The 21,706-nt window shown below is 47.7% G+C and overlaps 1 protein-coding gene across 1 annotated transcript in view; it reads left to right on the top strand.

The window, feature by feature from the left end:
- The window catches only part of VWF (von Willebrand factor), a 135,488-nt gene that overhangs the window by 11,859 nt on the left and 101,923 nt on the right, over positions 1 to 21,706 (top strand). The window contains exons 4-7 of the mRNA XM_047739853.1: positions 412 to 514; positions 1,071 to 1,279; positions 8,435 to 8,559; positions 21,395 to 21,611. Coding sequence (XP_047595809.1) covers positions 412 to 514; positions 1,071 to 1,279; positions 8,435 to 8,559; positions 21,395 to 21,611 — 654 coding nt within the window. The remainder of the gene's footprint in view (positions 1 to 411; positions 515 to 1,070; positions 1,280 to 8,434; positions 8,560 to 21,394; positions 21,612 to 21,706) is intronic.

Here is a 21,706-nt window from a genome sequence, read left to right as displayed (position 1 = left end):
CCCCTCATAGGGCTCCTGCTCAGTGGGGAGTCAGCTTCTCCCTCTGCCTACCATTCCCCCTGCTTGTACACTCCCTCTCTCTCTCTGTCAAATAGATGAATAAAATCTAAAAAAAAAAAAAAAAGATTGTAAGCTCCCAGAAGGGGTCATGCTTTTATGGTTTTCTTTTGAGAAGAAGAGACTATTAGCGGGCTATATATCCAGAAGGCATTCAATAAATATTTTTAGATGAATGGGAAAATGAGTGAGTAAATGGTATTTTGGGGAAGATTTTATTGACCATTTAAGCCCTTATGTGGCGGGGAAAGTTTTCCACGGAGAGGAGATTTTGTGATGTACATAAGATGATTAGAAATAAATATCCTAACTTTTTTGGTAATAATCCATGATACTGACTCTTTTCTCTTTCAGGGGGCTTCCAAAATGGTAAAAGAGTGAGCCTCTCCGTGTATCTCGGAGAATTTTTCGACATCCATTTGTTTGTCAATGGTACTGTGCTGCAGGGGACCCAAAGGTAAGTCTGAAGCCCAGAATGTCTGCAATGTCTGAGTTAAAAAGGACAGGACGCCGGGATGGGTTGAGGGGGGTGGTTAGGGGGCTGGCGCCTGGGTGGCTCAGGTGGTTAAGCGTCTGCATTTTGCTCAGGTCATGATCCTGGGGTCCTGGGACTGAGCCCCACATCAGGCTCCCTACTCCAAGGGGAGCCTGTTTCTCCCTCTGCCTGCTGCTCCCCCTGCTTGTGATCTCTCTTTCTCTCTCACACTGCACTCCCTCCCAATAAATAAATATAATCTTAAGAAGAAAAAAAAAGGACCCTGGGGATCCCTCTTGCAACCTCTTTGTTTTTTCAGCTGAGGGAGCTGGAGCCCAGAGAGAGGAAGTAAATGTGCCCAGGGAAAGCAAGAGGCAGGGCTGGGTGAGAGCTCCGTGTTCCGACTCCTGGTCTAGACCCTTAGTGACTTTGCACCAAGGTCCCAACCCTGGACCAAGGGGTTGGGGTTGAAAGGTGGGAGAGACACCCAGGAAACAAACAAGATGCACATTTCCCAGACTCATCTTTGTCCCTCCAGCATCTCCATGCCCTATGCCTCCAACGGGCTGTACCTGGAGACTGAGGCTGGCTACTACAAGCTGTCCAGTGAGGCCTACGGCTTTGTGACCAAAATTGATGGCAGTGGCAACTTTCAAGTCCTGTTATCAGACAGATACTTCAACAAGACCTGTGGGCTCTGTGGCGACTTTAACATCTTTGCTGAGGATGACTTCAGGACGCAGGAAGGTAAGTGTCTCTCGGATACCATTTTCCTGGAGTTGTGGTATTGTTTGTCATTTCCCTGCTTACAAACCTTCACTAACACCCCTCCCCAGGCATGTCATTTTTATTCTGCCAACCTTAACTCTGAGCGTTCCACCCCACTGCCTAGACCTGCCCCCAAACCACATCTTGGAGGTTGGTTGGTTCATCTTGGCTTGGTTCAACTTGGATTTGCCCGCAGAAGCTTACACCGGGTAGGTGGTTGGTAGATGCTGGATGGTTTCAACAGATCCTCCCAAATGAGTACAATAGGACTTCATGGAGGAAGTCTATAAAGGGAGGTCCGTAGTCCAAGAAGGCCAGTCTATGTGTGTGTTTATGAGCAACAGAATATGGACAATGTGGAAACCACTAGTTATCTCTAATCGTCTTTTGATAACTTCAATTATGTGAACATTTAATCAGTGATGCTTCCTTACAGAAGCTGAACGTTTGTACATAAGTTCTTCTTCTTCTTTATGGCTCAACTACCCTCTGATTAAGGGGTGAGCATCTAGAGAAACAGTTGACCATTCCTTTCATTTCACTGTATATGTTGGAAAATAGTAAGATCATTTGTTTTCATCTTCTCCAGCATTAATTTCTCAACATTTGTATCATTTGATATGTATGTTTTTAAGGCTATACATTTTCCTCTAAATGTCATTGTAGCTACACCAATTATGGTATTTTCATTTTCATTTAGTTCTATGGATTTTCTAATTGCCATTGAATTCTTTCTTAACCTGTAGAGCATGTTCAAAATTTCCAGATGTTTAGAATTTCTAAAGTTATCATTTGTAACTAAATTGATTTCTAATTTAGAAATTTGGGGAGATTTGTTTGTAACCTCCTAGATGATCCTTTTATGCTCCAAAAGAATGTGTTCTCTGGTTGGTGCAGGATTCTGTATATACTTGTTGAATTAAGTTTGTTAATTATGTTATGCAAATATTCTACATATTTACTACTTTATGTCTCCTTAACTACCCTTGCTAAGAGAGCTGTATTAAATTTTTCTACAGTGATGGTGAACTTGTCAATCACTTCGTGTAGTTCTATCAAGTTTCCTCTATATATTTTGAGCCTTTGCAATTAGATTTTAGAAATATTGAATCTTTCTAGTGAACTGTTCCTTTTATGTAATGACTTGCCATTTTTAATAATGCCTTATGCCTTAAAATCTGACATTAATATATAAGTACCTCACTTTTTTTTAGGTATTTGCTTGACATATATTTTTTCATACTCAACTGGTCTGTGTGGTTTTGTTTCAGATGTATTATATGAAAGAAGCACATTACTAGGTTTTATTATTTTTTTAAATTTTTATTTATTTATTTGACAGACAAAGATCAGAAGTAGGCAGAGAGACAGGCAGAGAGAGAGAGGGAAGCAGGCTCCCTGCCGAGCAAAGAGCCCAATGTGGGGCTCGATCCCAGAACTCCGGGATCATGACCTGAGCCAAAGGCAGAGGCTTTAGCCCACTGAGCCACCCAGGTGCCCCTATTATTCTTATTTTTAAAGGTCAGATTTATCAGGGTATATGTCATATACAGTAAAGGCCACTCTTCCAGGTCTAAGAGCTTTCAGGAAAGTGGAGAGCCATGGAACCACCACAAACTATGGAACAACGTCCTCCCCCCAGAATTCTTGTGCTCCTTTGTAGGTGAACTCTCCCTGAGCCCCTAGCCCTCATAGCCACTGCCCTTTTTTCTGATCCTATAGTTTTGATTTTTCCAAAGTTTATGTAACTGTGATCATACTATACTTGGAGTACTTCGCCTTCCATGTCTGGCTTCTTTCACTTATCATCATCCCTTAGAGATCCATCTGTGTGGTTGGATGTATCAGGAGACTGTTCCTGTCAGTTGTTGAAGGGTACTGCTACAGTGCATTTATCCATGCACCAGGAAAGTGCTTAGTCTTAGGCAATTATGGATAAAGCTGCTATAAACAGTCATGCAGGGGCGCCTGGGTAGCTCAGTCGGTTAGGCATCTGACCATTGATTTCAGTTCAGGTTATGATTTCGGGGTCATGAGATCAAGTTCTGTGCTGGTGTGGGGTCTGCTTAAGATTCTCTCTCTCATTTGCCCTCCGCTCCCCCTCCCCCAAATTCATGTATAGGGTTTTTTTTCTCCATTTTAAAAATTGTGGTAAACAGGGGCACCTAGGTGGCTCAGTGGGTTAAAGCCTCTGCCTTCAGCTCGGGTCATGATCCCAGGGTCCTGGGATTGAGCCCCGAATCGGGCTCTCTGCTCAGCAGGGCCCCTGCTTCCCTGTGTCTCTCTCTTTGCCTGCCTCTCTGCCTACTTATGATCTCCATCTGTCAAATAAATAAATAAAATCTTTAAAAAAAATTGTGGTAAGCACACATAAAATGATATTGACTGTCCTGCTCATTTTTCAGTACACACTTCAACGGCATTAGGTACATTCACACTTTTATGCAATCAATCACAGTCTCTGTCTCCAGAATTCTTTTTCTCTTGCAAAACTGAAACTCTATACCCATTAAGCAATAACTTCCCATTCGGCCCTCCTCTTTCCCAACCCTGGCCACCGCCATTCTACTTTCTGTCTCTGTGATTCTGACTACTCCAAGTACCTCATGTAAATGGAGTCATGCAGTATTTATCTTTTTGTGACTGGCTTATTTTGCTTAGCATAATGGCTTTACTATTCATCCACGTGTTGAGGCGTGTATCAGAATTTCCTTTTTTTTTTTTTGGTATTTAAATCATTTTTTTGGTATTTAAACCATTTATTTCAACACAGGCATTGTTTTAAATTTGTACCTTGTGGGTTTTTTTTTTCTTTTTTAGGATTTTATTTATTTAACAGAGAGAGATATAGCGAGCGAGGGAACACAAGCAGGGGGAGTAGGAGAGAGAGAAGCAGGCTTTCTGCTGAGCAGGGAGCTCCACATGGGGCTTGATCCCAAGACCCTGGGATCATGCCCTGAGCTGAAGGCAGACGCTTAACGACTGAGGCACCCAGGCACCCCTAAATTTGCACCTTGTTTTGTAACACATTTCAGCATCTAGAGAACAGCCTTGAGAACAACAGCAGACAAGGATTATTTGTCAACAACTTAACAAAGTGCTTAAGGCCCATTTGTGTCAGAAACACAGTGCCAGTCACAATGAGCCCGGAAGTAAGTGCTAATAGACTCGCAAATGTGCCCGCAGAGTAAAATAGTACACATTTACGCTATACATGTAAGTGGGATATTCTGAAGCAGTATCGCTATTAACAATAAACCCTTGGGAAGAAAGTCACTTTTTTATTGCAGTATAATCAACATCCAGTATTATCTTGGCTTCAGGTGGACAACATAGTGATTCAACACTTACGCACATTACTCAGTGCTCATCGAGATAAATGTAATCACCATCTGTCACCAAACCACGTTTTACAGTCTTATTCGCCATATTCTCTGCATGCTGTACTTTTCACTTCTGCGACTTATTTATTTTGTGACTGGAGGTTCATACCCCTTCATCCCCTTTAGGTCAGAATTTCCTTCATTTTTAACCTGAATGTACATTGTATATATCTACAACGTTTTGCTTATCCATTCATGCCTTGATGGACACTTGGGTTGTTTCCATGTTTCGTCAGAGTGAATAATGCTGCAACAAACCGGGGTGTACACATATTTTTTTCAACACCCTACCTTCAGGGGTGCCTGGGTGGCTCAGTCGTTAAGCATCTGCCTTTGACTCAGGTCGTGATTTCAGGGTCTTGGGATCAAGCCCCATATCGGGCTCCCTGCTCAGTGGGAAGCCTGCTTCTCCCTCTGCCACTCCCTCTGCTTGTGTTCCCTCTCTTGCTGTTTTTCTCTCTGTCCAATAAATAAATAAAGTCTTAAAAAAAAAAAAAAAGACCCTGCCTTTAGTTCTTTTGGGTAGATACCCAGAGTTTGAATTGCTGAATCAGGTGGTAGTTCTTTTTTATTTATTATTTATTACTTAAAAAAAAAAGATTTTGTTTATTTATTTGAGAAAGAGAACACAGAGGGAGAAACAGGCTCCCCACTGAGCAGGAAGCCCGATGCAGGACTCAATTCCAGGACCCCGGGATCATGCCCTGAGCCAAAGGCAGACACTTAACTGACTGAGCCACCCAGGCATCCCTCATTCTTGTTATTTTAATGTAACCTAAACTCTTCTGTCTTCTTACTGGGAAGTTTTGCCTCTTTTTGTTTATTTTATATTCAGCTGTGGTGCTGGTGTATTTGGATTTCCTTAACCATCTTATTTTATGCTTTCTACTATTGCTGCTTTTTAAAATGTTACTTCTCTCCTCACTACTTCACTGACCCCTGTACCTTTTTTGAATACCACCAAATTTGGCGTTATTACTATAGCTTGACACAATCAGTGCTTCTTTAGATGTACCTTCATGTTTAACAGATTCTTTGCTCATAATTTCCTCTTGTATCTTATTCTTTTTTTCTAGGTTCAATTTCTACTTTTTTAAAACAATGTCCCTCAGTTCTTCCTTCATTCAGGGTCTGATAGTGATAATAGCGGTAACTGGAACAAACCACCTCTTCATTCTTACATGATACTTTAGCTAGGTATAGAAATCTAGGACATCAGTTATTTCTCATAGTACTTTAGAAGATGCCACTCCATTGTTGTTCTGAAGAAGTAGATTGTCAGTCCATCTGTTATTTCATTGCAGATAATATCTTTTATCTTTGTACACAAGTCATCTCTTTGTTCTTGGCATTCTGAAATTTTACTATGTTATGTCTAGATGTGAGTTTTATTTTTATTATCTTTTCAAAAATAGATCTTATGTATTTGAGAGAAAGGAGAGAGAGAGAGCACAAGTTGGGAGGAGTAAAGGTAGAGGGAGAAGCAGGCTCCCTGCTGAGCAATGAGCCCAGTGTGGGACTCAATCCCAGGACTTTGGGATCATGACCTGAGCCAAAGGCAGATGCTTAACCAACTGAACTACCCAGGTGCCCCAGTCTTATTTTTATTATCTTGCTTGAGGCTGTGATTTCTGAACCTGAGGACTCCTATCTTCCATCAGATTTAGAAAATTTTCAGTAATTTTCTCTCTATCTGTTAGACATATATCAGATATTTTTATTCCATCCTTTTTTTTTTTTAAACCCTTTACTTTCATTTTTCTATCTCTCTATTGCTCTTTGTTGCTTTTTGGGTGGTGCACTCATGCTGGCTGATGAGACCTGGTTGCATGTGTCTTTACCAGGTCCACATTCAATACTGCCAGATTGGTAGTTAGAAACTGGCCATGGTGGGAGTATCTGCAGCATGGAAATCAGCAAATCCTAAAAATCAGGACTTTGCGTTTCCCCAGACAGTTGGCTCATCAGCCCATCACTGCTTAGATCTATCTTCTGGTTCACTAGTTCCCTCAACTCTAATTTCCAGATGATGTTTAACCCACCAATTGAGTTTTCTTTCTATTTCATGTCTACATTTGTAGCTTTAGAAGGTAAATTTGGTCCTTCTTCAACTCTCATGTTTTTTCTTATTGTCTTGTCTCCTTGTATTAGGTTTCAATTTCTTCTTTATAGCAATAATTTTAAGCATATTTGTCTTATAACCTCCATACAAAGAGGTATTACCTGAAGTTTTTGGAGCTCTCATGCTATATTAGAAAGTGGACAAGCCTGTGTGGCATGGTGACTAAGAACTCAGAGGGCACTTATCATAATGCCTGGCACACAGTAGAAACTCCATAAATTTAAATTCCCTTTGGCTTCTCCCATGGCTTAAAACAACAGAAGTTTGGTTTTTTTTTTTTCACAAGTTCAGGAGGCCCAACGTCTAAAATCAAGGTGTTGATAGGGCTGCACCCCTCCAGAGGCCCTTCTGGAGAACCTGTTCCTTGCCTCTCCCAACTACTGAAAGCAATCCTTAACTTACACACACAATCCTTAACACACACATCGTGTCTCTGTGTGTGTCTCTGTCTCTCCTCCTGCTGCCTCCCTCTGATAAGGATATGGGTCATTGGATCTAAGACCCACTTAGATGTACACATATAGATAATGTACACACTTAGATAATCCAAGATAAGCTTTTCCTCTTAAGATCCTTAAAAACTTAACCACATCTTTTTGCCCTATAAGAGAATACTCATAGGTTCCAGGAATTAGGAAGTTAATCTTTGAAGGGTGCCATTTTCCCTGCTGACGACACGCCAGATGCCAGCTGACAATACTTCCATGGTCCTGCTTTTCTTTTCCCAAGGATAGTTTATTTTCTATTCTCAAGTACATTATTTGACCTTGAAACATGCTTCAGTCTTCCAGACCTGGTTATGCAAAAGGACTGTTTGCCTCAATACTCCATTAGTCCCTTGGCAGTGAAGACTCAGAAGGGGTATTTGGACTCTCCTTTGCCCTGGAAACCTGTAGACCTGTCTGTTGTGGGAGCTGATGAAGGCACAATAGGTATAAGACTAAGGCCCCAACGCCGTGAGAGCCCGGGCAATGCAGTGACTGGGGCTCAGGTTCCATGTCACATTCTTACCTTTAATCTGCAAAAACATTTTGAGTGTCTACAAAGTGCCAGATAAGAATTCAGAGATAATAGACACAGCGTGTACCCTGAATTAGGGAGCTCACGGTTGAATGGAGTATGAATATAAAAAAAGGGAATACTAACACAGAGGGCGATGAGAGTTTTGATGGAAGGATGGTAGGGGTGCTGAGGGAACACAGGCTGGGGCAGGAGGCTGGGAACAGAACTACTTCAGAGGGCTTCCTGGAGGAAGTGGCATTGGAGCTGCATCTCAAAGAATGAGTGGAGGCAGCCAAGGTACTAGTGGGTGGAGAACATTCTGCACAGAGGGGAAAGGCGTGCAAGGACGGGGAGACAGTGTGGATGGGCCCGCTCCTCATCCTCTTTCACGGTGCCCTCCTCACTGTGTCCATCCATCCAGCCACCCCTCTCCACACACGGGCTGAGCTCTGAGCCCTCCTCCCCGTGGTAACCTGCTGAATGCTGCACAAAAGGTACTCCCCACCCCAGGCGCCTATGTAACTACCTAATGGAAGGTTGTTTCAGGTGATGACAAACCCAGAGTTTTCACTCAGAAGTCCTGGCTCAGGCTTAATTGTAACTTTGTTCCTGAAACCTTCTCCACAGGGACCTTGACCTCGGACCCCTACGACTTTGCCAACTCCTGGGCCCTGAGCAGTGGGGAACAACGGTGCAAACGGGTGTCCCATCCTGGGAGCCCATGCAATGTCTCCTCTGAGGAAATGCAGCAGGTGGGTACCATCCCAGCTGGGGTGGTCTGAATGGAGTGGGTCTTCTGGGATTAAGAGGCAGAAAGTCATCTGGTCTCAGGTCTTCCACTGAGGCACAGAGTGGGCCTACCTCTGTGGGTCCCTCTGGCTCTTCAAAGAAGGGTTCCCACAGGCCGCTTTTTTCCTGAAAACGAACTGTGGCCAGAGTCTGGTTAGCTCGAATCTAACACTGTTCTGGGCCTGCACCTCTGAAAATGGGTCTAAGGAGTTGGTAGAGTGGACAACCAGACTTTTCTGTTTTACATTCTAATGCCCTCTCTTGTCCCCAACTATCTCCATCATCACCTGCCGCCTATATGAAATTCTGCAACAGGAAACGATTCCTTTTTAGGTGTTCAACGAGTGGTTTTTAGAAAGTACAAATAGGAGGGCAAGGCTCCAACGTCTTACCAGCATAAGAGCTGGCAGGGGGTTACTTTATACTCAGGGAAGCTGAGCAGAGAGGAGGGAGGTGAGCCTGAGGTGTCCAACCTGTACGTGATAATATTTTCCTGAGGCTGTGGTGGTAAATTAGTCACAAAATCAGTGGCTTACAGCAATGGAAGCATATTCTCTCATAGTTCTAGGGGCCAGAAATCTGAAATTATCTTTCCTGGGCCAAGATCAAGGTGTCAGGAGGGCCACTCTCTCTAGGGAGGCTCTAGGGGCAAATCTTTCCTTTTCCATGTTCTGGTGGCTGTGGCATTCCATGGCTTGTGGCCACATCAGTCCAGTCAGTACCTCTGTGGTCACAAGGCCTTAAGCATCTGTGTGTGCCTCTGTCCTGAGACTCAGGACAGATGGCGGCACCTCCCATCCCTTTCCCCAAAGCCCGTATTTCTAACCATATGGCAGCTTCTTCCCCTTCAGAGTTGCCCCTTACGACCCCACTACCAGACCCTCCCCCTTGGAGAGGAGGGGGTCTGGTGGGAGAGAGTGGCAGGACTATACCATGCCTCTACCTTCTGAAGGGGTGGCCTTGTGCCACCCATGTTAAGAGGGTGATGTTTCATGCGTAGGGGGCAGACCTCCCTTGAGGGATGACCCCTCTTCCCCCATGGGGTCCGGCTGCTGAGGCTGAGAGAGAAGCAGCATGGCTCTGGGTGAAGCTGGGCCCTTGTCAACACATGGATGGCCCTACTGAGGCTGTGTGCACACAATGTCTGGGGGACAAAATTTCTTGGGGATGGTGTGAGTCAGGTCTCCTGGGCAGGGAGTGACTAGAGACCTTCTCAGAAGCAGCATCTATAAGGGAGTGAGAAAGGCAGTACTGGGCAGTGGGGAGGGCGAATCGCCATGTACTCATGAGGCAGATCCTTCAGGGAGCTCTGAAACCTGGGGGTGGGGGGGTGATGCCTCCACTAGGCAAGCCTGAACTGACCACTTGGTCATCAGATATAGGCTTTCTTTGGGGCAGGGAGGCGGGACAGCTCTCTTGGACTGAGGGCAATGCCTGCAGTGACTCAGCTGTGAGCCCTTAGCCACCAGCACCCTTAGCTGTGAGGGGATGAGTCCTTGGCTTTGAAGGGCATCCACACTGCCCTGGACATCCCCCGTAGAGAGCCGTCCCCCAGCTCCCACCCAGGGAGCAACCACCCTGCTCCAGCCCTCAGCAAGAAGGCGGCCCCTGGCACACAGCCTTGACAGGCCTCCAGGGCCACGGTGGGCCTCCACAGTTCTCCAGAGCAATGAGGAAAGCAAAGCCTTGGGAGGCTAGGTACCTGTCCAGCGTCAGCCGCTGACAGGCTGCAGAGTCAGAGTTCCCAGTCTCTGGCTCCCTGGAGTCTGCAGCTCTGGCTTCATTGCCTCAGGTGGCTCATTATCTCCGCCTATGGTCCTTGAGTTTTCCCTGAGGAGACGGCTTCCAGGATTCTTAGGGTTCCTTTCAGCTCTAGAACACTGTATGTTTCACTGGATTGGGCTAGAGAGACAGTTTCCAATAAGTCTCGATAAATGTTCAGTGGGTGGTGTTATATGTCTGCAGATTGGGACTACCTCCACGGTATCGATGCCCCATCTGCAGCTTGCAGAAGTCTGATTTACCCAGCTCTGCCCAGAAGTAGAGAAACTCCAGGCTCTCCTGCTCCAGAAGCAAAAGAAACACACACACACACACACACACACACACTTCCCTACCTTTGCGCAAGAGACTTTCATTGCTAGCTGGTAACTCAGGTAGTGAGCCTTTCCATTTTTGTGGAACAATCTGATCTTTGGAACCAAGGACTTTGTCAGGCACGGGAAAATATTCTAGTTGTTATTTAGTCCAGCTGCTGAGATTGTTAACACAATTTCCAATTTCTAAACAAGCACGATCCGAATGCCTCTTTTTCTTGGGTTTCCAAGGTTCCAGCGGTGCTAGGTTTCCGGCTTGTCCATAAACATCTGTGTCAACCTGGACCATAGCCCAGTCCTGGCAACCGACTAAGGTCGACCAAGTTCTAACACCCGGGAGGAGGGTGCTATTGTGTGGAAGAGGGTAGTTTACTCTTCTTTCCAGGAAAACTTTTGAAATATCTGGTGATGGTCCTTGGTAGCCCCTCGATTTTTTTCTCCTCCATGGGCCTCTGCATGATGCTAAGGATATGGGTTTGGGGTCAGGCCACTTCCTGGCTTTGTAACTCCGGGGAAGACACTTGCCTTGTCAGAGCCTCAGTTTCTGCCTGCGTAAAATGGGCATAGGAAGAGCAGCTGCTACAGAGGGTCACTATAAGGATAAGAGAGAAAGAATCTGTGTGGAGTGTTTAGGGCAGTGGAGCTCAACTGTAGGCACTGTTCTTGTTATTATTAATTATTATTATGTCTTGACTCCTGGCATCCTCCTGCTGTCTGGGCTCTCAGCGGCAGGGTCTCTACTGTGAGCATGGAAAGAGGCCAAGCACACACAGTGCTTTAAGCTTAAGATCCAAAATTCATTCCTTTCTCTTCTCCTCCCCTCTTCCCAATTATAACCCAGTTCCTTCTGGGGGAGCTGAGCAGAGACTGAGGTTAGAAGGAGAGAAGGTGTCTAAACACATCCACGCTGAGGGGCGGGTATGTGACCGAAGCCAGATTTTCTTCTAGAGCTGCTTGGCAACCTGAGTGAATTTCAGATGGAGGGCCCTCCAGGAATCAAGTGCGCTGAGGGGCAGGAAGGGAGATTTTGGTCATTTCTGTCTTTATTTCCTAGCTTCCTGTTTTGTGGCTGGCAGGTGCTTCCCCCTCTCCTGCTCTTCAGTGTTCTCTAGGCAGCAGTGGGATTAGGCAGGGGGTGCCTCCGTGGTGAGGTGGGGTTGTGAGTCACCTAAGTACCTCTAATGCTGAATCCGCTTCTCCAGAGCATGGACTTTGTCTCACTGTACTTTGCAAACACAGGCCAGTGCCAAGAAGCGCTGGCCAAATATTCCCCCACCCTTGGGATAGAAAGGGATACTCTCACCTATCTCTAAGAGGTGGGAGGTGAAGACAGGATGTTCACATGGAGAACCTGATCCTAGGCCACTCTGTCTGCTGGAGACAAAGCCGGGGGGAGGGAGGGAGGAAGAATCCATGAGAAGCCTTGTTTGTCTCTGGGGTTGCCTTTTGGAGGCTCCAGCTGCAGGCTTGCTACTCACTTTGTCTCCTGGGTGTGTTGAAGTCCTCACTAACCAGTGTCCCGGGAGCAGCCTGAGAAACTGGTTTCCAAGTTCTTAGTGCTGGGCTGAGGCCCCCCAGACACGCCACACCTCCCCAGGCGCAGGCTTCTTTAAGCTCAGAAGTAGTATCAGGTTGTTTACCTGCGAAGACAGAGCTGACTTGGTCTCCTCCAATTAGGTTGTGTTCACCCAAGACCGGGTGCCCTCATTGGCTGGGAAGCGCAACGACTCATCTCCTGGGAGGTGATTAGTGCAGGCTCTAGAATTGTTCCTCACCTGCTTGGTCCCCTGGGCCACCGGGTTCAAAAGTCAGGTCTGGTAAATGGGCATCACTTACAAGAGCTTGCCATTGTGGCTCTAAGGACCATTTGCTGTGGCAGAGTGTTCTGTGGGGAAGGCTACCTTGACCTAAGAACTTTTCTTGAGAGCCGCCAGAATCTATTCTCCTCCCCCTTCTCTGGCCCTCTCCTTTCCATGCTGGTAGCCAGGAGTCAGCTTATTCTGAGCCAGGTCAGATTACTTATACCTAGGGGATGAATGTTTCCTTGTTATGCCAACAACCCCACCCTCCAGTCTCCCTGCTGGGACTGAATAATGCCTTGTTTGACTGCATGCAAATTTCCAGGTTTTTTTCAGCCTTTGACACAGAGGGTAGGGCTGCTGGAGTCTGGATCTCAGGGTTCAGACCTAGTAATAAAAAGCCCCAAGCTCTAAATGCTCAGATAATTGATGTTAATTTGCAGGTAACTCTACTACATAATGAACATTTTAGAAAGAGTCTTAGGTTGCCCCCCCCCCTTTTTTTAAATTCACATTCTGTTAGTCTGGGTACTGTCAGCAAGGGCTGAACCTTATGAAAGGATCCTGTCTTTGTCCTTAGTCCTCACTACGATAGCTAGTCCACCCAATATTCTTACTAATTAGACAAAGGGGCCCCTTCCTCAAGGCGCTTTGACACTCCCTGTTGGGAAATTGCCGTAATAAGCATTAGAAATGTGCATAGAATGTACATGTACCTGTGTGGTGTCTTAGGTGTGCAAGATAAGGCCTCAGCATGTTGCCACCATGCACTGGACACCCTGCAGAACTCTACCCGATGGCCGTGACCTTGACCTTGCTTCCACTGGAAAACACAGTTGCTGCAGCCATCCTCCTCCCCAGGATCACCTCCCCCAGACTGGGAAGACCATCTCTTGTTTTTGCTGCTGCTACCTGAATGTGAGGATGCTTTCAGGCCCCCGGCCCCAAGAGTTCTCTCTGTAAACCTCCCCAGAGTTGGGCCTCAAGATGACCAGTCTTTCTTGGAAGACCGAATATACCATATATTGCTTGGCCCTCCAGGGGTCAGTTGTCCTGCAGGAGCAGCAGCAAAATAAAGCAGGTGTCTGGAGCAGAAGAAATTTTTCTCATCGATGTTAGGAATCTTAGGCTTATCATAATTCAGAATCGCAGTGAGCCCGTGTGCGTGTGGTGGCTTGGGGGTGACCTTGACAGGTGTGCTTTTGGGGTCTAGTTTTATAACAGAGATCAGGGGCTGCCACAGTGTTCCAGAGCCTTTCCCTAGTCAAGCAGTATTTATTTGACAAACCTTTGAGGAGGGTCAGATAAGGTCCTAATCCTCAAGTTTGCAGTTTAAATGGCTTCCTAACATAACAGTCTCAAAATCCTTTAACAAAATTAACAAAAGTGGCTTTCTTTTCCTTTTCCTTTCCCTGAGGAGGACAAGAATGAGCAAGAATCTGATGGTACCCATGCGTACGTATTTACTGAGGTATTTTATGGGGTCTGGGTGATGGTAATCTGCATGGATTGGATCTGCAATCTTGTTCAAGGGACAAAATGCATTTGGGAAACTGAACAACCATGAAAGAGAACAACATAAATGCCATCTTCGATCTGTAGGTGACAGATTGCCATAAGAATGGTGAGTGGTGTTGTGGCTCTTAGCACAGAGCTGACGATCTTTCCTCACTGGGAGCAGGATGAGTAGAGTGGTTCCATCCCAGGGCTTGGATAGACCCCAAACTGGGAACTTGGGGATGGTGCTTGGCTCACATCCCAGCCCACTGAGCCCTGCCCTGGTCCCTGACAATGGCTCAGATACCTTCCAGGAGACCAGGGCAGAGGGTAAGGAGGGTCCTTTGGAATATGGGGACTTCTGTGACATATCCAGTTACCCTATTCCTCATGAGGACTGTACCCCAGTCATCTCAGAGAGAGGAATGTCCAACTTTGCAAAAAAAAAAAAAAAAAAAGGAAAAAAGAAAGAAACCCACAAAAAACAAAGAATGTCCATTTGGTGGAAATCTATCGGCCGGTTTCATGGGGGCTTTGTGAGCCAGATCTTGGAATGTGGGTGGGAGTCCCAGGCCAGCCAGAAGATATAAATAGAATCAGCAACCCTCCCCCATCCGTCCTTGCTGGCTGACCAATGAGAAACTACACCCTGCCACGGGGGTGAATTCTTGAACCCACTATTCTGGACCTGTTCAGGCGCCAGGCGCCTCCATACCTCCTCCAGGGCCAGCCGCAGAGCACCCACCCCAGGGCTGGAAAGATCAGGGTTGGGGTGAACAATCTTGCACTCTCTATATTAGCTTCTCCTTCCTTTGTTCCCTCCCCTCTCCTTGGTCAGCTGTTTGGGAACAAACACAATAGCTAAGCTTTAGGTCTCCTCCCCGCCTGCCTGTCTGCCTCTGGGGAGATGGGCTGCTTTTCTCTCCCACTCCCTCGCTCCCTCGGACCCGGCTTGGCATCCCCAGGGAAGAGGCCTGGACTTCTTTAATGAACTGCAAATGTGATTAAGTTGGGCTGCCGTTGGCTCTGCACACTGGCCCAGGCAGGGTGAAGTCATGGGCTGATGGAGCTGGGGCTGGATCTCTCCCGCCAGCTGCTGGCACTGCAGACGAGATGAAGGAAGATAAAGGTAGCTGCTGGCAGGCACTGGAGCCAGGGACATGCTGGGAGCGAGCAAACGAGCTGACCGTCGCTTGTGTCTCTGCCAGAACGGCTCCGCAGAGCGCTGAGGAGGAGCCATTTTCGCGCTGTGAGGCTGCTATTGACAATAGGCTAGAGGCACTAGGGGTAGGCCCTCGACTGCCTTTCCCATGTAAAGCTGTTCAGTCTTACTTTGCAGTATCCGGCTTCCGTAGGTATTGCTGTCTGTGTCCGTGAGGAGTAGGTCCCACTGTGAGTGAGGAGACACCTAAAGTAACAGAGAAGTTTATTTCTCTCTTGGTGTAAAGAAGCTCAGGTAGGATGTCCAGGGCCAGCACAGGATGCCTTGGTGTTGGGACCCAGGGTCCTTGGGTCTCGATTTTCTGTTGTTGTTGGCATGGAGCTTCCACTTCATTGTCCAAGATGGCGGCTCTCGCCTCAGGCATCACAGCTGCATTCCAGTAGTGGGGAGGAAAAGGGCTAAGAAAGAAGCACCCTTTCCTTTTGAGGACATTGCCTAGAACGTAGCCCGTTATCCTTCTGCCTATGCCCTACCGGGCAAAGCTTCGTTACGCCTACTCACAGCTGCTGGGGAAGCGAAGAGATGGAATCTTTGTGCCTGGTGGGCACATGCTCAGGGGATGATTGAAAATTGAAGGTGCTATGACTAAGAAAGAAGGGAGGAAGAGATCCCAGACAACTTTCAGTCTCTTCTCCACACTGCCTTCTTTACAGGGGAGGAAACAGGCACAGACTGGCAAGATCATTTTCCCACAGAGGCACATTTTGGAAGTGAAGGGGTTGGGACCGTAGAACAACCACGCTTCTAAAACTCGAGCTCTGTCTCCTGTGCTCCGCTTGTCTAACCTGGTGTGAGGAAACAGGTGGGGAGGGTGGGGGCGTGGAGGAAAACCATATAAATTGTGGTTTGGTGACAGGTGACAGGCCTGTAGGTTGCGATCAGGTTTGAGCCCTGCTTGCTACAGGAGTCTGTGAGCTGCACAGTCTGATGATGCCCTGACACTCTTAAGAATAATAGAAAACACAAAAGAGATTTTCTATGGATTATCTGTTGATTATGGGTTTGAATTATCTATTGATATATACTATATTAGATACTAAAATGGAGACATTTACAACATACTCCTTTAAAAATAATAAAGACACTATATTTAACACATTATATTTAACATCTTTTTAATAAAAGCCACTATAAATTCCAAGCAGAAAAATGTGTAGAGAGAAGAATGGCATTGTTTCATAGTTTTGCAAATCTCTTTGCTATCTGGCTTAAGAGAAATCAGCTGGATTCCCATGTCAGCATCTGTAGTCAGTCTGTGGTGCGATTATCTATCGTGGAGCTTCTGGAAAATTCCACTGTGCACTCATGAAAGAGTGAGAGCCCAAAGGCCAGAAAACATCTTAGTATGATTATTACAATAGTCTTGCAAGGATCTTGGAAAGTCTCTTGAGGTCTCTAGAGGCTTTCTGGACCAAGTCACTGGAACCGCTGACCTAGTGAATGCTTTACTCTCTCCATGTCTCAATTTCCAAATCTGAAAGTCTGTTTATCTGGCCTTTCTCTGAGGAGTTTTGTGTTCTTAGAAGGTGTTTTAGGCTTATGAAGGGCCCGTTTGTGGGAGTGGGTGCCAAGGTGGTCTCTGAAACCACTTTATTTGTTTGGGGGACATTGGTGATATGTGAGATGGGGAGTCGGAGGGGGAGAGCTGGACAGTAGCCAGGATCAGATCCTAGAATGCCTGGCCTGCTGCCTTTCTAAGGAGCTAGAACTTTGTCCTTTAAGCTGGGGCGGGACACAGTCAGATGTGCTTGTTGAGTATAGGTTTGGTCACCTCCTACCTGCTGATGTCTCTCCAGGTTCCGAGAGGATGCCTTGTCAGCTCCATCCTGGACTTATTTCTCTCTTGGGACCTGGCTTGGCCCCTCCACATGGAGCGGGGAAGGCTGGGAGGCAAAGGTGGCAAGCAAGGTGTGCTACCACACTGCACCGTGGGGCCCTCAGACTCTGGTCACCCTCATAGGCCAAGTTCAGGCCAGAGCTGACCAGAGGAAGACCAGAGAACAAGACAGGGAGACAGATTTTTCCTTTTGTCTCTAGCAATCCTAGCCAGATTTTCAGGTGCACATGGAGAGGCCAGAGGCATTGTTCTCAGAAGGGAGGTGGCTGTTTCTGCAGAAATCCACTCCCATCCTGTAGGCAAATAATCAGAAAACACCCTTCTTGCTACAGCTTTCTGTAAACCATTTAATATCTCAAGGGACCTCCCAGGAAGTGTGCTGGAGGATGGGACCCACTTTTCCTCTGAGCAGGGAACAGACAGGTTTGGGCCAGCTGGAGATGGGCCATGCCAGACTCTGCCTGACATCGCTCTCAGTGTGGGAGGGGACACTGGACTCCTGAGTCTCTTCTTTTTTCCGGTTGACGCTGTGCTGTGCTGGTGATGAACCCCAGGTGCCTGGTCCCTGTGGAACCGTCCTGTGATACAGGGTCTGCTCTAGGCTGCTGCCCGACAGACCAGGTGATGTCAGCATCACTAGAACAAAAAAAACCCCATGGAGTTGCCTGTCTGGGTTTTTCTCTGGTTCCAAATTTCAGATGAGGAGAAGGGCCAGCAAGAGCCCAAGCCTCTGGCCCTCCCCGGGGCACCCTTGGCAGCCCTTTGAGAGCCCAGGAACGTTTCTCTCTGAGGGGCCCATCTCATGGGCCAGACAGTATAGCAGAATGGAAAGAACTAGACCCAGCCTCCAGCCTCCTCCCCGTGAGCCTCAGGAGAGTCTTAGACCTGCCTATGGCAAAGAAGAGAGGGTCCCTCCTCCATCCCCTCGCTCAAAAGAGTCTCCAAGATACTAGTAAAGCGATTGTGTTGTCATGGTGACCATTCATCCCAGTGTTGCCCAGTCTCCCCAAGATGCAGACAGAGGGAAAGGGACAAAGATGTCCTCTGTCCTGTTGCCGAGCTGCCCACCATTCTGGAGGACAAGCCTCCTGGCAGGAGGGAGAGGGGAAGGGACCTCTTTGGTGGCCACGGTGATGATACGGAGTCATCATTTTTTCAGTGAAGCCTTTCCCTGCATGATTTCATTCAATCTCCACTACCATCCCATCACATAGGAACTGTCATTCTTATCCCCAGTTGATGGAGGAGCAGGGGTCCAGACAATAGTCCAAGGTCACACAGCTAGCAGGTGCAAGAGGCAAAACTCAGATCCAGGGCTGTGAAGTCGTAACAAGTCCAGGGCAGGACTCTCCTAGCATGGTCTTCTGAGACCCCAGTTTCCCCTGCATAAGATGCCTGGTGTGGCAAACAGCAGGAGGCAGGTCATCACCAAGACCTCAGTGGCCCTGGGACCGACTACAGTGGTCTTCATTCATGGATCGCTGGCTCAGTGCCGGGCACTGCGGTGTCTTCCTGCCTGCAAGGCAGCTCCTGCGGGGTGCAGCACCGCGTTACTCAAGGACGTCCTTCTCCAGCGAGGCGAGATTTGCTTCAGTCCCTGCCTCCAGCAACGGCAGGGCCTGGGCTTCAGCCCTGCAGTGGGTATGGCGTCTCCATCCTGAAGCAGGTAAGCCCAGAGAGGTGGAGTCATGGAGGGAGCAGCGGCTCTCGGCAATGGCCCGGCTGGCTCATGGTCCTTGCCCTTAGGTCTGCAGCTGCAGCCCTGCAGTCCAGCAGTCCCTGTGGCTATGGCCTTCCTAACAGGTGCGGGGGAACCAACCACACCCATCTGCTTGGACAGGGACCCTGGGCATCCTTCTGTGTCCTCCCAGCCCCCCTGCCTGCTGTGACCCCAGGGCAGCTGTGACACTCTGCCCTGCTTCCTAGTTCTGACAGACTCCATGCAGGCCAGGGAAGGGGAAGGGTCCCAGCTCAGGTGGCCTGTGGGCAGGATGTGGGTTTTCCCAGAACCACAGCTTATCTTTGACGTCGCACGATTGCTGTTCCTCTGGGGGTTTTTTCCCCACGGGCCTGCCTCCCCGGCTCTTGATTTGCACAGGCTTGTTCTGGCCATCCTTCCGTATGGTTTGAGCAGGTGGGTTTCCTTCTCGTCAAAGCTCTTTTTTACTGTCCCCTGTACTCACACCGATCTGCTCCGATTTATTCTTCAGGGCACAGCCTTCCATTTAGATGCTCTGGTACTTCTTTCTTTTTGGCAGAAGGTTTTTTTTTTTTTTTTCTTTTTTAAGTTTTTCTTATTTATTTATTTATTTACTTACTTACTTATTTAAAAAGTAGGCCCCATGCCCTGCGTGGGGCGCAAACTCATGACCCCGAGATCAAGAGTTGTGCGCTCTACCGACTGAGCCAGCCAGGCACCCCCTTCACTGAAGGTTTTAAGTCCGTCCATTACTCTCCAGTTGGAGAGCGTTCTGTGCGTGAAAGGGCGGATGCCTCCACGGGGAGGACCCGTGGTGACGTTACTGTACTGTGTCAAGTCCTGGACACATCGTGTTTCCATGTATCACTAAGAAAGAAAAGTCGAGGAGCAGAGAGAAGGAAGCAGAAAGTAATGCAGTGAGAGGGAGAGAAATCAGAGGGAGGCCTGTTATCTGGTTCAGTGATCATTCACTGATTTTCCTATACAATATGCTAAACAAGTGAAAAACTAATTCTTTAATGTGTTCTGTAAATTTTCTTTGGGGTTTTGTCTTGGTCAGTATTCTGAGGCACAGAAGAGAGTCCACGTTAGAAAACTAGAATAAGAAGGATTTCTTGCAGCAGGTCAGATGGCTTACAGGTTATTAGGATGACTCAATAAAGATCTGTAGGGTGAGATTCCAGAATCCATTCTCAAGTCCAGAAAAAAAAAAAGCTGCTGCCATTTGAAGTGTAAGATTGATTGGAACAGGCACCTTAACTTCAGAGACTTTATTTTGTCACATAAAGATAACGTTTATTTGCAGCAAATAAAGAGATCACAGGGAATGGCTTCCAAAGCTGTGACTCCAACTTCAGAGATTTTAAGATTTTATTTATTTATTTATTTATTTTAAGATTTTATTTATTTATTTGACAGACAGAGATCACAGGTAGGCAGAGAGGCAGGCAGAGAGAGCGGGGGAAGCAGGCTCCATGCTGAGCAGAGAGCCCGATGCAGGGCTCACTCCCAGGACCCTGAGATCATGACCTGAGCCGAAGGCAGAGGCTTAAACCACTGAGCCACCCAGGCACCCCAAGATTTTATTTATTAATTTATTTGAGAGAGAGAGAGAGAGAGGGAGGGTGGGGCAGAGTAGAGGAGGAGAGAGAGAGATAAGCTGACTCGGTGGGAGCCCAGTGCAGGGATAGATCTCACCACCCTGAGATCATGACCTGAGCCTAAACCAAGAGTCAAATGCTTAACCAACTGAGCCATCCAGGTTCCCCATCAGCTTCAGAGATTTTAAACTACACACACACACACACACACAAACACACACACACACACACACACACATAGTGCAGTTGGACTCATTAAAGCAGAATGCAGAGATGTTTATAAAGATAGCACATAGCAGTGTATTACTGTGTTTCGGGAGTAGTGATCAACAATTTCCACCCCGCCCTGTGTTGTTAGGTTGAAGGTATTAACAAGGTGGTAAAAGCCAGTGTAAAATGCCAGCCTTTGCCTGGCAGAGGGTCTGGCGGACATTTCTGAGAATCCTATTTTGTTCTTGCTGATGGGAACGGATTCCGTCTGGCGCCAGGAATCACCTGGTGAATGAACACTGGGAAAACCTGTCGCTGAACTCCACCCCTAGTAGAACTCCTTTCAATTCCTGAAAGTCCTGGGGCCATCTCCTCCTGTGTGGTAGGGAAGGCCCGGTTGGGAAGAGGAGGAGGAAGAGGCAAGGTCAGCGGGAAGGAGATGCCACCGGGTGTTCCTGGATGCCCGGCTCTGTGCTCTGCACCTTTCATTCCCCTCTCTCTGCTCTTTGCTTTCTTTCCTAGGACCCCCACCCCCACCCCCAACTTGCCATGGCTGTTCAGAGGCCCTGGGCTCTGAGGTTCAGGGCTCAGCCTGGGAGGTAACCTCAGTGTCTCCGTCTACTTCTGATAGCATGTGTTCAGTATCGGCCCTTGGATTGGTAAGACTGTGAGAACAGCTCATCAGCACCCGCTCCATGCCCGGCGTAAGGCAGCTTCCCTGGTTTCCTCGTGGGGTGGGCTCTTCACGGAGGCGCATTCAGGAAGACAGAACCAGTGCCCCGTAGAGCCGGGACTGCACGGCTGCTATCCTCACCGAGTGGCATCTTGTTCCTGCAGGGCCCATGGGAGCAGTGCCAGCTTCTGAAGAGTGCCTCGGCGTTTGCCCGCTGTCACCCTCTGGTGGACCCTGAGCCTTTCGTGGCCCTATGTGAAAGGACTCTGTGCACCTGTGCACAGGGGCTGAGGTGCCCTTGCGAGGTCCTCCTGGAATACGCCCGGGCCTGTGCCCAGCAGGGCATGGTCTTATATGGCTGGACCGACCACAGCACCTGCCGTAAGTCCACCGCCCACCCTCCCAGCTGGGGACAAGCGGTATCTGTCCCTCCTGTCACTAGGGAAGCCCTCCAGCTTGTCACGCTCCTGGACCAC

This window comes from Lutra lutra, chromosome 8 (assembly GCF_902655055.1).
Source record: "Lutra lutra chromosome 8, mLutLut1.2, whole genome shotgun sequence".
Taxonomy (NCBI): domain Eukaryota; kingdom Metazoa; phylum Chordata; class Mammalia; order Carnivora; family Mustelidae; genus Lutra; species Lutra lutra.
Note: the sequence above shows the minus strand (reverse complement) of the source record. Positions and strands in the feature narration are given on the sequence as shown.